General features: G+C 45.9%; 1 protein-coding gene across 2 annotated transcripts in view; it reads left to right on the top strand.

Annotated features, from left to right (window-relative positions):
- Positions 1-15199, top strand: part of vwa5b2 (von Willebrand factor A domain containing 5B2) — a 34153-nt gene that overhangs the window by 16457 nt on the left and 2497 nt on the right. For both annotated transcript variants that reach the window (XM_036966807.2, XM_036966810.2), the window contains 17 exons: positions 1180-1405; positions 1538-1695; positions 2646-2777; positions 2910-3034; positions 3255-3431; positions 4989-5099; positions 6270-6472; positions 9359-9473; positions 9678-9863; positions 9985-10201; positions 10349-10668; positions 10766-11003; positions 11125-11466; positions 12534-12671; positions 13010-13138; positions 13401-13451; positions 13602-13837. In XM_036966807.2, coding sequence (XP_036822702.2) covers positions 1180-1405; positions 1538-1695; positions 2646-2777; positions 2910-3034; positions 3255-3431; positions 4989-5099; positions 6270-6472; positions 9359-9473; positions 9678-9863; positions 9985-10201; positions 10349-10668; positions 10766-11003; positions 11125-11466; positions 12534-12671; positions 13010-13138; positions 13401-13451; positions 13602-13837 — 3104 coding nt within the window. The remainder of the gene's footprint in view (positions 1-1179; positions 1406-1537; positions 1696-2645; positions 2778-2909; positions 3035-3254; positions 3432-4988; positions 5100-6269; positions 6473-9358; positions 9474-9677; positions 9864-9984; positions 10202-10348; positions 10669-10765; positions 11004-11124; positions 11467-12533; positions 12672-13009; positions 13139-13400; positions 13452-13601; positions 13838-15199) is intronic.

Genomic DNA, 15199 nt, shown 5'->3' with positions numbered 1-15199 from the left:
CTCAGGTACACCAGGGACTAAACATTTTTGATGCTAGGATAGCTGTTAGGACAGCTGTTAGGACAGCAGAGTCTCTGTTAGGACAGCAGAGTCCCTGTTAGGACAGCAGAGTCCCTGTTAGGACAGCAGAGTCCCTGTTAGGACAGCAGAGTCCCTGTTAGGACAGCAGAGTCCCTGTTAGGACAGCAGTGTCCCTGTTAGGACAGCAGAGTCCCTTTTAGGACAGCAGAGTCCCTTTTAGGACAGCAGAGTCCCTGTTGGGACAGCAGAGTCCCTGTTAGGACAGCAGAGTCCCTGTTAGGACAGCAGAGTCTCTGTTAGGACAGCAGAGTCCCTGTTAGGACAGCAGAGGCTCTGTTAGGACAGCAGAGTCCCTGTTAGGACAGCAGAGTCCCTGCCAATCTTCTGAAAGTGTCTGAAACTCTAACTCTTCAGCATCTTCAGCATCTATCACCATAATAAAGCTGTCTTACCTCCCCCCTCCCCCCAAAAAAGACCTTGCACTTGTCTTTTCCACTAGCACTAACTTAGCTGATAACTTCTTTACTGAGGGAAAATGTATTAACTAAGACTGCGACATGTGGTTGTTTCGCCTATCCACTGTATTGTAAAATGAAGGCACTAACTGTAAGTGGCTCTGGATAGGAGTGTCTGCTAAACGACAGGAATGTAAAGTTGTACCTAATACCCTGCTCATCCAAACCAGCCGCTAAAAGAAATCAGTTAGGCTTTTACTGAAGAGTCTCAAGCTAATCCATTTAGTGAGACCGCCCACCCGGAGACATGCCATTAGTCTCCCTCTCGTTCAGAGAGACCTCCTACCTATCTCTGAACGTATCACAACACCCAGGCATGCATTCCTATTATGAATCCTGGAACTCTCTTTATAAATCACTTTGTAGGCTATACATTTAGATGCTTAGAACTGTAGAAGAGTAAAGAATCTCTACCAGAATAGAAATGCCCTTTACCTCGTTCATTTGATTCATTTAACAGAATGGTATAATCTTGTAGGATGGGGCAGAGGACTGAAGCTAAAAGGATTTGTCGTCTTGCCTCTTCGTGAAATGGCTTTCACTTAGTGTAAAAAAATGTATCGACTTGAAGTGAATGTTAGGATTCTATTCAATCCATGGAACCATGCACTGACCATTTTTTATCTGAATCTCTGTCTTTTAGGCCATCTCATCCTGGATGAAGACTTGGAGCGAACCACCTTCGTCGTAGGCACAGGGGTCATTGGCTCGATGGACATAGTATCTGTCATCATAAGTACGACCGTGGAACTCCCCACCTTGAAGAGTGGCGCGATCCGCCTGGTCTACCCCACAGTACTCACTCCCATCGCCACAGGGCGGGTGACTGCAAGCAAAAGCGAAAATGGGGTGAAATCAGATGAAACACGGTATTTCCCTCCCCCTTGAAAATGATCTGAATGTTGGGTAGTTTTTCTGTCAATAAAATTCATTCAATTCAATAAAAACAACCAAAAGGTCATGTGTAATTCAAACTCTGGTGCTTAATATTCCCCCCCCAGACCCACCAGTTGTTTTGGAGCCACCTCAGGGAAACAGGAGAGGGTTTTGGGTTCGGAGCAACAGTGTGCCCATGCCATCTTCACCAGCCCTGCCACCAACCTGGCACCCTATGAGCTCAACTTCCAGCTGCTGGTCCGAGGGGCATGCCTGCTGGCTGGTATACCCATATTATATACCCATCTATCGGCCCACATTTATTTACCCAGGAAGTCCCATTGGTCAACATACCTCTTTCCCATGAAGTAGCTTTGCTATTGTAGCAAACAGCAGGGCAGGGAAGTGAACCAGGGTCACTGGCATGAAAGGCCTACGCATCATGCAAATAGTGTTAACCCATTTGGTGGTAATTGTAACTTGGTTCATATAGGCTTGATACACTGCCCCCTTAGAACAGAAAAGCACATCCCCGTGCTTCGGCCCCTCACAGCCCCCTCACACTTCTGGGCCGTGCAATTCCGATGGCCTTACCGCCGCCATCCCACTTTTGACACCAGTGTAGCAAACGGACGGGCAGGGAAGCAAACCCGGGTCGCTGGTGAGAAAGGCAAACACCCTAGGCATCGTGCCACTTGGCTCATATAGCGAGGATCACTACAATATCATCCCTATCTCCTCCTGGTTTGGTGACGCAGAGTTCTTTGAGTACAGCAAACACTTGAGTGGGTGGGAGAAACAGCTCTTTCTATCTTTAGCCTGTCTCCTGTAATGATATAGTGACAGATACAATTGGCCCTGGCACTCCCATAGTGATATATGAAATGTGTCTGGGGAGGCGGGACAATGAGCTCAGAGTGAGGCAGCCCAGGGACGGGGACAGAGTAAGGGAGCTGAGAAATGAAGGAGGTGGTGGGTGTGTTTGGAACAGGGCCAGGCTACTGTAACTGCACTGTGCAGCAGTCAAGATATTAGGTGGGGGGGGGGGGGGATTAGGCTACTCAATCAGATTGGGCACTAGGAGGGCCTGTATGGGAGTGGAATCACTCCGGCCTGTCTGAGAGGGAGCGTACCCTTTCCCCAGCCCCTTCCTCTAGCTGGCCCCTACCCCTATCCCCTTCACCTAAGTGTTGTTGTTGAACTGGGCTTCTCTTGTCCCTTTCTCCTTCCCAGGTCTGGAAAGCCCTACCCATGCACTCAGGGCAGATGCAGACCCCAGCGCCCAGAGTGCTTCCTCCACCTACATCACCTTGGCACAGGAACACCCCTATGACAGACACATAGAGATCATACTGCACCTCAGCGGTGAGAGAGAGTGTCTGTGTGTGTGGTTGTGCATGTGTGCGTGTGTGTGTGTGCGTGTGTCACAATAGTCTCTGATGGCCTCCTTCCTTATCTCACTGATCATGAGTTCTGTCTCCAAACTCTCTACTCCAGAGCCTCACAGCCCATTGGTTATCCTGGAGAGGGGTCGGCTCACCTTCAGCCAATACGAGCAGCAGATCTGTTCCCGCCGCGACTTCATTCGCTGTGCTCGCAAAGAGCTGGAACCAGAGAAGAAGGTGAGCTGGACCGAAAGCGAAACAATCAGTGGGCGCAAACAACAGTGTGTGGCTTCATTATATTTCCTTTAAACTATTTACCCAACCCAGTACCCAGCAAATAGCCTTTCATGTCCTTATAATACATCTATACATTATTTGGACAAACACACAGTATATTCTGGCTGTATCTGTTTTTTTTATTGTCTAATAAATTATATCAATCAATCCTCCTGTACAGTTGGAGTTTGTGAGAAAGCGGTACCACAAGGACATCCTGAGCAGCCCGGTCCTGATGCTCAACTTCTGTCCTGACCTGCTGTCTGAGCCTCCAGAGCTGCACCGTGCCACCAGGGAACTGCTCTTCCTCATAGACCGCAGCGGCAGCATGAGCGGCATCAACATCCACCGCATCAAGGTGATGATGGAGAAAACACATAGTGAAGAGGAAGGGATAAAATTTCGCCTGCAGGTGAAGTAGGAGATTTACATACATCGTAGCCAAATACATTTAATTAAACTCAGTTTTTCAAAATTCCTGACATTTAATCCTAGTAAAAATGCCCTGTCTCAGGTCAGTTAGGATCACCAATTTGTTTAAGACTGTGAAATGTCAGAATAATAGTAGAGAAAATTACCTATTTAAGCTTTAATTTCTTTCATCACATTCCCAGTGGGTCAGAAGTTTACATACACTCAATTAGTATTTGGTAGCATTGCCTTTAAATTGTTCAACTTGGGTAAAACGATTCGGGTAGCCTTCCACAAGCTTCCCGCAATAAGTTGGGTGAATTTTGGCCCATTCCTCCTGACAGAGCTGGTGTAACTGAATCAGGTTTGTAGGCCTCCTTGCTCGCACACGCTTCTGCCCACAAACTTTCTATATGATTAAGGTTAGGGCTTTGTGATGGCCACTCCAATACCTTGACTTTGTTGTCCTTAAGCCATTTTGCCACAACTTTGGAAGTATGCTTGGGGTCATTGTCCATTTGGAAGACCCATTTGCGACCAAGCTGTAAATTCCTGACTGATGTCTTGAGATGTTGTATCAATATATCCACATCATTTTCCATCCTCATGATGCCATCTATTTTGTGAAGTGCACCAGTCCCTCTTGCAGCAAAGCAACCCCACAACATGATGCTGCCACCCCCGTGCTTCACTGTTGGGATGGTGTACTTCGGGTTGCAAGCCTCCCCCTTGCAAGCCTACGATCTTTTCCCCCATGTGCAGTTGTAAACCGTAGTCTAGATTTTTATGGTGGTTTTGGAGCAGTGGCTTCTTCCTTGCTGACCGACCTTTCAGGTTATGTCGATATAGGACTCGTTTTACTGTGGATATAGATACTTTTGTACCCGTTTCCTCCAGTATCTTCACATGGTCCTTTGCTGTTGTTCTGTGATTGATTTGCACTTTTCTCACCAAAGTACGTTCATCTCTAGGAGACAGAACGCGTCTCCTTCCTGAGCGGTATGACGGCTGTGTGGTCCCTAGGTGTTTTTACTTGCGTACTATTGTTTGTACAGATGAACGTGGTACCTTCAGGTGTTTGGAAATTGCTCCCACGGATGAACCAGAGTTGTGGAGGTCTACAATTTTTTTGGGCTGATTTCTTTTGATATTCCCATGATGTCAAGCAAAGAGGCACTGAGTTTGAAGGTAGGCCTTGAAATACATCCACAGGTACACCTCCAGTTGACTCAAATGATGTCAATTAGCCTATCAGAAGTGTCTAAAGCCATGACATAATTTTCTGGAATTTTCCAAGCTGTGCCAAGCTGTGCTTCTGGTTACGACAGTGCAGTAATATCTAACAAGTAATCTAACAGTTCACCAACAACTACCTAATACACACAAATCTAAAAGGGGTGAGTGAGAATATGTACATATAAACATATGGACGAGTGATGGCCGAGCGACATAGGCAAGGTGCAATAGATGGTATACTAAACCCATGTCTACTTCCTGTCCCAAGGAACCAATGGTGGTAGCTCTGAAGAGTCTTCCTCCAGGCACCATGCTCAACATCATAGGCTTCGGCACCACCATCAAAGCCCTGTTCACCACCAGCAAGCTCTGCACAGATGTAAGTACTACGTCAGAGCTCAAATGAATAGTTCAAAGTCAAAGTTTGTCAGATGCTTTCACACCTCAAAGAATTAATCTATTATTGACTTGCACTGATATTCCCCACAATCTGTTATTGTAGATCCATATATATGTAGATTGTAGATCCATATATATGCATTAAGAGAAATCTGCAGGGCTCAATCGCCAAATGAATGTGAAGTATACTGTGTAACCTTGACAATGGGTCTCCATTTGCTGAGCAACCATGAGCTTCCATCCAACCTTACATGTATGAAGATCTACAAACCATGTTAAAGTGAAGAGCTTTACACGCTCAATCAGACAAGGTGTTCTCAGCAGGACCTTGATGAATTTTAAAAAATAAATCACTTGTGGACCTTCTGTCCTGTCCCCTTCTCTGTTCCACCTCATTCAGAGTCCAGGTCAGCTCACACCAGGGTTGCCCTAGCAGCTGAGTATCAGGTTTTAGCCAGACCAGGGCTGTGCAAGGACAAACTGCAGTTAAACAACATATGGTGACCTTTCATGCATATTACAATGAGGAAAAACGAGGATGAGCAATAGCCACCTAACCTGTTCTCTCTCCCTCTCTCTCTGTCTGGTTTAATTAATCACAGATTGTCATGGGTGTTTGTGTCCCCTTTGTGATTTGGGTTTAGGCAGGTGCAGGTGCTGACGTTGGGTGACCTACACTGTTAATGTTGTTCAATGATGGTCTACTATGGGCTTTGTTACGTTTGTATTCCCTGACAGGTTGGACAGGGCTTGATTACATTCTAACGTCAATAGAAATATAGGATTATGTCTGTTTGATTTATTCCAATTCAAATCAACTGAGCTCTTCCAATGTTTACATATCAAACAATAGGAAGGTATTTACCCCGTTCTACCAGACAGATAACAAGAGATTTATTCAAACTCGTTAGTGCCCCTCATTTCTCCTCGCCCAATCTGATGCATATCATACTATCCCTCTATCAATTATTTTGTGTACAGTAGATGTATGCTACCCGTAAGTTTTTATGCCCCCTCATTGATTAAATGAATTAGAAGAATAGTTTGGTGACCACACACTGCTTATCTAACGTGTCCATCAATATGAACCAATAGGCTGTACCCTCCCCTCCCCTGTCCCTTACTCTCCGCTCTGTTCCCCTCTCCCCAGGTGACCTTGGCACAGTCCTGTGAGTACATCCACAAGATGAGGGCTGACATGCGGGAAACCAACCTGCTGGGGGCGCTGTCCTGGGTGTATCAGCAGCCTGTGCAGCGCTCCTGCCCCCGCCAGGTGTTCATCATCACAGACGGCAGCGTCAGCAGTGTGGGCAAGGTGCTGGAGCTGGTCCGCAGGAACACTTGTGCTGCCAGGTATTGTCTGACGGCGGCTGGTAGAATGAGTAGGAATGGGATCATTTAGCGTTGAAAACCTACTGTAGTGATCAAAAGTGATACTGTAGGTTCAACCCTGAATATTGTGGTCATAAAGTGTGTCGGTGTAAGTCTGTGTGTTTGGAAGGAGAGAGAGCAAGAAAAAGAGAGAGTTAGAAAGAGAGTGGCTGATGCAGTAGGAAGTATCAGATATAAGAAGGTTAGAAAAGAGAGAGTTAGAAAGAGAGTGGCTGATGCAGTAGGAAGTATCAGATATAAGAAGGTTAGAAAAGAGAGAGTTAGAAAGAGAGTGGCTGATGCAGTAGGAAGTATCAGATATAAGAAGGTTAGAAAAGAGAGAGTTAGAAAGAGAGTGGCTGATGCAGTAGGAAGTATCAGATATAAGAAGGTTAGAAAAGAGAGAGTTAGAAAGAGAGTGGCTGATGCAGTAGGAAGTATCAGATATAAGAAGGTTAGAAAAGAGAGAGTTAGAAAGAGAGTGGCTGATGCAGTAGGAAGTATCAGATATAAGAAGGTTAGAAAAGAGAGAGTTAGAAAGAGAGTGGCTGATGCAGTAGGAAGTATCAGATATAAGAAGGTTAGAAAAGAGAGAGTTAGAAAGAGAGTGGCTGATGCAGTAGGAAGTATCAGATATAAGAAGGTTAGAAAAGAGAGAGTTAGAAAGAGAGTGGCTGATGCAGTATGAAGTATCAGATATAAGAAGGTTAGAAAAGAGAGAGTTAGAAAGAGAGTGGCTGATGCAGTAGGAAGTATCAGATATAAGAAGGTTAGAAAAGAGAGAGTTAGAAAGAGAGTGGCTGATGCAGTAGGAAGTATCAGATATAAGAAGGTTAGAAAAGAGAGAGTTAGAAAGAGAGTGGCTGATGCAGTAGGAAGTATCAGATATAAGAAGGTTAGAAAAGAGAGAGTTAGAAAGAGAGTGGCTGATGCAGTAGGAAGTATCAGATATAAGAAGGTTAGAAAAGAGAGAGTTAGAAAGAGAGTGGCTGATGCAGTAGGAAGTATCAGATATAAGCCACACCCATTAATCCCACTAATTGCTTCCCTCTGCAGTTACTGCCACGCCACTCTGGTGTAGTCTGCCCCCCCCTTTTCCAGCTCCCTGGGCATTGTGCAACAATAACTCCATTTATCCTTCATTAGTATTCTACTGTTATCCCAGCTATCCCCGACAGCACACTGGCTATGTTAGAGAAGATGATGGAGGTACGTAGGGAGCGGTCAAAATACAAATGTGATTCCAACCTCTAACCCTAGCCCACGTGTGTGTGTGTGTGTGTGTGTGTGTGTGTGTGTGTGTGTGTGTGTGTGTGTGTGTGTGTGTGTGTGTGTGTGTGTGTGTGTGTGTGTGTGTGTGTGTGTGTGTGTGTGTGTGTGTGTGTGTGTGTGTGTGTGTGTGTGTGTGTGTGTGTGTGTGTGTGTGTGTGTGTGTGTGTGTGCGCGCGCACATTGATATTCATGTGGGACAATGAGTCTGCCCTGCCAGACATTCAGAATTCAGAGCAGAGCAACACACTGTCTGTCACTTGGCTTTTTCAATTAGTCTGGCCTGTGGCCCTTTCAGCCATTCAATTAGTGAAATGCCATTTGATTCCTCTCAGTGTTGTGTTCAACACTGCTGTGTGTAGCTAATAACTCAGGTTTAGATACGAAGGACACAGTAAGTCCATCATAGATCACCTGGTTTTAAAGTCCCTATCTAATAAATCTGTCCAAATTTGTGACAGTAGATAGTCCTCTCTCTCTCTCTCTCTCTCTCTCTCTCTCTCTCTCACTCACTCTTTCTCTCTCTCAACTGAATAAGAGGTTATTTTACAGTTTTTCTCAATTGCTAAAACACAATTTCTGAAACCTTGCTCCATTTCCTGAAAATATTAAACACAAAACCTCATCTTCAAGCACTATTTACATAACCTCTGACTCCTCTAGGCAAAATGAAACATTCGCCTCAAAACAGTTTTACCTGTGTTCAAAATCAAACACTGCTCTCAAATCATAAACAAAGTGATCAAAATGATATACACTCTCAAGCAGTCAGTAAACAATACACCGAAAAATAGAAAACACATTGTTCAAAACATACAATTCTCAGGGAGAAGTACATTTTTAATCAAAATAAATATTCATATATTTCCGTCATTGTCCTTTTATGAACGACAACATGTTCTATCATAGTAGCTCAAAATTGATCAGAAATTACTACTCTGCTTTGCTTTCTGCAATTTTGTTTTTTGTTCTTCCTCCTCCTTGTACCCCTATTTGTACAGTACTGTACCCTGCATCTCACAAACTTGTCCTTTGTTTCTGTGATACTGTAATTCTTGTTCTTTGTTGGCATGAACCTGCAACCAGTCCAAATCTATTGAGCAGTCAGTACTGTTAATAAATGGAAAGCACAATGTTCAGGGCCATACAATTCATCCATTGTACAGTATACAACCTACAATGCACTGTACTACAGTATCCATTCTCAGACTTTCTCCTTCCCACCTTCAACAACCTGTTTGCTCTCTGAACTGGCTTATATTGGTTGTGTCACATCATTTGAAACAGGTTAAGTCCATTTTGAGTGGTTGTGTTGAATCAATGACATATGTTCTCTATTTGTATTTGATTGTTGCCACTTGTGTTTACTAGTATGGAGGACATGTGCATTAGAGTGCAGAATGTGTTTTGAGGATGTGTTTAGAGTTTTGCTGAAAAGTCTAAGTGAGATCTGCAAATTGTGTTTTATCATGTGAAATGGTTTAAGGTATTGACAACAGACTGCATAATTAGCTAAATGAGTCCAGGCAACTGAGAACTTTGTTCAGCCAATGGGTTATAGTGTTTTAGCAATTGAGAAAAACTGTATTATTATCCAAGGTGCTTTGGTCTTGGCCTGGGCCCCAGAGCCTGCAGGAGGCTCCTACAGGGCGTTGCCAAGGTGACAGGTGGAACCACAGAGTTCTTGGGTGATGAGGAGAGGCTGCAGCCCAAGGTGAGAAGCGACATCACTGTCCCCTAGTGGGGAAAGTAAATAATTGTAATAATTTCACTTTGGGGAAATACTGTAGTAGGCTACTGGGGACAAACACTCTACTCTAAAATTCAAAGATTATTGCTTCCCTCCTCAACCTAAAAATTAAAACACATTTGAATCAACCTTTAACCCCTAATGTTTAACTAATCACTGATCCCTCAGCTGATAAAGTCCCTGAAGAAGGCATTTGAGCCAGTCCTCACAGATGTACGTATAGACTGGTACCTGCCTGATAACATGGAGGCTCTCCTGTCACCCAATGAGATCCCTCCGCTTTACCCGGGGAATCGCCTGATTGGCTACTGTACCCTGTACGATGTGTCTAGCTTCAGAGGCAAGAAGACTGAGGTGAGTGTCCAACTATCCACTCTGGAAAGGCTTTTAAGTGTCCTGTTTTGTGGACAGCATGTAAACTGTGCAGAATACAAAAGTAAACTCAGTCCCTTCTCTCGCCTTGTGTGTTCTGTAGGGGCGTGGTCGGGGCTATAAAGGCTTGTCTCGGGGCTCGGTGGGCTCTGTGTTCGGCCTATCCAACGAAGAGCTGTCCCCTCCCTCCGTGTCTGAGCTCCTCCCTCTGGTTACATCATCAGAAGGCGCAGACCTAGAGGAGGCGCTGAGGGAAATCTCCCGGGAAATCTCCTCAGAGTTCTCCTGTGCCAAAGACACCGACACTGGGACTAGTACAGGTGAAATACTGACACTCAAGAAATGACACGGTCACTCAGTTCCCTCAATCCAATACCTGTAAAGTTCCTTTGGCTTTGTGCATATTACACCTGAAGCACAATGATTATAGCTGTGTTCCAAGCTCTCCTCTGATATCTCATCCACAGGTGGAGAGGTGGAATGGTCCAGTGATGTTCGTGGTAGGATCCAGGAGAGTTCTTACATCCAGGAGCAGTATGTTCTGACCCGCTGCTCTCTGAGCAGTGAGAGGGGGCTGCCCTACACCCACACCCCCTCCACCGCCGACTCTATGGGAGGCCCTTACCCCACTGATCTGCTCCCCATCCCGTGCCTGGACACGGGCTCCCTGCCGCAGGGCCTCGAGAAGATGGCTCCACCCGAACAGAGAAGCACCCTGTCCCGCTGGGGCGAGTCGCCATGGCAACAGCCCCCCTCCTCAGAGAATACAGATTCCGTGTCAGAAAAGGTAGGACTGGCTTTGTTAACAACTACAGTTTGAACCACCTCAATACTGTAGTCATTAGACGACACTGCTGTACTCGTTTTCCCTTGTCACAATCCAGGCAGGGCGTCTGTGTGGAGGGGAGGAATCTCGAAGGAGACAGAGGGCATTGGCCCGTTCAGCCATGTCTGCCAGGAGTTTCTCCTCGCCCCAGGGTGAGCTGGACATGCACCGCCTGCGGAGGGCACTAGAGAGAGTCTCCTTTGATCAGGCGGTGGGGGGGAGGCTGGAGGAGAGCGATGGGGAGAACCAGCCTACACCCAGAGGAGGGCTGTCCCGCAGGAGCCTCACTGACTCCAGTAGGTTAACTTCCTCACCTCTAGACTGATGTCTGAAACTAAACTCCCTCGCACTCTCTTTCTCTCTACTTTCCATCCATCCACTAACCCTCTCCTTCTACCCCTCTTTCTCTCCCCCTAGACGGCCTGCTGTTCCCTGTCTCTCCTCTGGACTGGGACAGCTTCACTGACCCGGAGTACCTGTTTACCGCCGCCCCCCCGGACGACCCCCCCACGCCCCCTGCCCAGTGCCGCTCCCTCATCCACGGCCTCCTAGGAAGCAGGCCTGTATCCTGGGAGGTCACCGTGGACCTGACACAACTCTGGGTCCCTGAGGACCAAGGGACAGGAGGGACATCCGTGGGAGGAGGAGAAGGGGGAGGAGGGGGAGACCTCTGGGAGGAAATTATCCACCAGCTGACAGCTCGCTCTGCAATCAGGGACTTTGAGAAGATGGCGGAGAAGGAGAGTGACATTGAGCACGGTGAGGGTTTCCACCAGTGTTCCTCCATTTTGGGATTGAGGAGGTCACAGGGTGTACAGGGTTTTGCTTCAGCCTTGATTAGTTGAGTACAAAGGGGTATACTACAAAGCAGGATCAAAGAGTTAGCCAGCTAACTTGCCTAAATATTCTGATGTAACTTAATTTCTTTGAAACATAAGCTTGAAATGGATACGGTGTAATTGATTCAACAAACGAAAACGCAGTCAGGTCCGAAATTATTGGCACACTTGATAAAGATGAGCAAAAAAGACTGTGTAAAATAAATAACACAAATAGCTACAGGTAACTGCCAAAATGAAGGAAACACCAACACGAAGTGTCTGAAGCAGGGAATTTGGCACCAGGAGCCAGAACAGCTTCAGCACAACTGGGAGTGTCTGGAACTCTGTCGGAGGGATGCAACACTATTTCAATGGTCTTGAAAACAGGGGTGCCAATCATTTTGACCCCTATCTTTTTGAGAGAACAAAAGTACAAAATCTCTTTCTCTGAGCAATTGTAGTAGCATAAAATAATATAATTTTCCTATTATTTGAGCACGCAATGGCTGCGTTTACACAGGCAGCTGAATTCTGATCTTTCACCACTAGGTCACTTGCCACAGGGCGGCAGGTAGCCTCGTGGTTAGAGCGTTGGACTAGAAAGGTTGCAAGATCGAATCCCAGACGTGACAAGGTAAAAATCTGCCGTTCTGCCCCTGAACAAGGCAGTTAACCCACTGTTCCTAGGCCCTCATTGAAAAAAAATAATTTGTTCTTAGCTGACTTGCCTAGTTAAATAAAGAGCAGCTCTTTCCACAATATTTGGGGAAAATATCAGAATTGGGCTGCCAATATAGCTCAGTTATTTTTACTATTTATTTTGTAGTCTTTTTGCTCATCTTTAGACCTGACTGTATCTAAGTCTCGCTTTTATAATGAACAAGAAAATCTATAGTTATTCCTTGTTGCTTATCAAAGTTAGATGGCTAACTAATTGATCCTGCTTTGCAGTATACCTGTCTCTGATGTGTATGATTGATTGTATGCCGTATACTTGTTTTGCAGGGCCTGCTAAGCGGTACCGTATGAAAGCCATCCAGACCAGTAAGAGCTGTAACATCATCTGTACGTACACAGCCTTTACTGCCACTGACGCCAACACCAGCAAGGGTCCATCAGACACTGTGGAAGTGAGAAACACCGGTAACACTTCAGACAGTTCCACAGTCACAGCAAACCTGAAAACACATGGCCTAATTTGACAATATGCATGGTAACTGAAGTCTGTTAAATGGTATCGATCAAATTTCAAACTACTAAATGTATTTCTATAGCCCTTCTTACATCAGCAGTTGTCAAAGTGCTTTACAGAAACCCAGCCTAAAACCCCAAAGAGCAGGCAATGCAGATGCAGAAGCAGTGGCTAGGAAAAACTCTCTACAAGGCAGGAACCTAGGAAGAAAGAGAGACAGGAACCAGGCTCCGAGGAGTATGGTTTGGATAGCAGTGGTGTGTGGTGACTGTTATCCTGTTATGTGTAGGGTTGCGTTTAGGGAACAGACGGAGCTCCCAGGCAGGCAGTCGCAGACAGAGGGCCTACTCTGTGGGACTGGGCCGACGCCCCTCCAGCAGAGACAGTGAGGAATTTGAGGACACTTGCAACTCCACAGGTAAACCTACAACGCAATAATCCTAGTCATTAGTAAACCTGCAGAGGTCAAATGGTATGTATATGTCAATGCCATGATGTCAGCTAGTCTACCTGGGTTCCGATACAGAACTAAAAAGACATTACAAACAATTAACATTTACATTAAAGACATTATATATATATATATGTATTTTTTTTAAATAGACCTGACGGGTAACACATTTCCATACAATAATGAACTCCAGGTCTTGTAGTAGACATGTTGTTTGGTTGTTTCCCAGACAGGGATGATACTCCTGCCTCCCCATGCAGCCTGAAGTCTTGGGACAGCAGTAAGTGCTATTACATTGGCTGAATCTCAAACCGACCACTCGATTACTCAATATCCGAGTTCACGATTTGTTTCACTATAACCTCTCTTACAACCTGTTGTAACAAAGCCATTCATTACTGTTGATCACACCTGTGTGCCTCTCTCTCAGGTGCAGGGGGAAATCCCTACCCTGCCAGTCCCTCAGCCGTGTCCGGCACCTCCTCCACCCGCTCCCAACGCTCAGTGGAGAGCAAGTCTGTGGAGAGGTTCTTTGGCTCCAGATTCCCTCTGGGCAGACTAAGGTCATCTAACTCCTCTGGGAAGCAGGCCCCTCTGAAGGGCCACTGTCTGTCTGCTGAGGCAGAGAAACGCACAGACACGGAGTCCCCAGACTACCTCCCTCTGGTGAGACCACTGTCCTCTCGCCACATCATACGGTCATTACAATAGATCCGGTCTGTGCCTGAAAGGTCTTAGGCCTCGATTCAGTCAGGTCAAGCGTTAACCGACGATAGCAGACACCCGCATAGTGGTGGTCGGAACTGCATTGGATCCGTCAGATCGGTGAGCGGCTGCTCTTGCGGTCATTGTCACAAAGCCACACCTGTCCCACTCGTGTTAGAAGTTCAGAAGGAGAAAGTATAGGCTATATAGAAATAATGACACTGAAATTGAAAAATAATGAGGATTTCTATCATTCTATTTGAGGTGTAAATTACATCTCACATTGCAGTTTTTGAACTTGTAAACAAGTTTACATGGAATTGACTCCATGCAGCCAATGGCAATGTCCACTTTAGGTATAATCCCAGGAGCCACTTGTGGATTTGACAGCTCTAACGCAGTTCCACTTCCGACACTGTCAAAACAACCGTTATGTGGATGTTGGCTAAAGTGGATCTGACTTAATCAAGCCCTTAGTGCAATTGTTTTAAAGGGCAATTCCACCCCTTTCAACCTAATATTCATTATCTCCAGCATCATACTAGTATCTACATGTAGGTACATACCAGTATAAACAGTGTAGTTATTCCCTCCGCAAGACAGTCAAACAAGCAAAATGTCAATATAAATCGAATCAAAGGTACAGTATATACGAACATATGGGATGAGTAATGTAAGATATGGAAACATTATTAAAGTGGCATTATTAAACTGACTAGTGATTCATTTGTTAAAGTGGCCAGTGATTGGGTCTCAATGTAGGCAGCAGCCTCTCTGAGTTAGTGATTGCTGTTTAGCGGTCAGATGGTCTTGAGATAGAAGCTGTTTTCGGTCCCAGCTCTCTCGGTCCCAGCTTTGATGCACCTGTACAGTGTACAGGTGGATCAAACCTCGCCTTCTGGATGGTAGTGGTGTGAACAGGCAGTGTCTCGGGTGGTTGTTGTCCTTGATGATCTTTTTGGCCTTCCTGTGACATCGGGTGCTGTAGGTGTCATGGAGGGCAGGTCGTTTTTCCCCGGTGATGCGTTGTGCAGACCGCACCACCCTCTGGAGAGCCTTGCGGTTGAGGGCGGTGCAGTTGCTGTACCAGGCGGTGATACAGCCCGTTAGGATGCTCTCGATTGTGCATCTGTAAAGGTTGGTCAGGGTTTTGGGTGACAAGCCAAATTTCTTCAGCCTCTTGAGGTTGAAGAGGCGCTGTTGTGCCTTCTTCACCACACTGTCTGTGTGGGTGGACCATTTCAGTTTGTCTGTGATGTGTACGCCGAGGAACTTAACTTTCCACCTTCACTGCTGTCCCATCGATGTGGATAGGGGGGGGGG

This window comes from Oncorhynchus mykiss, chromosome 28 (genome assembly GCF_057628025.1).
Source record: "Oncorhynchus mykiss isolate SJ-2025 chromosome 28, ASM5762802v1, whole genome shotgun sequence".
In the NCBI taxonomy this organism is placed as follows: Eukaryota; Metazoa; Chordata; class Actinopteri; order Salmoniformes; family Salmonidae; genus Oncorhynchus; species Oncorhynchus mykiss.
Note: the sequence above shows the minus strand (reverse complement) of the source record. Positions and strands in the feature narration are given on the sequence as shown.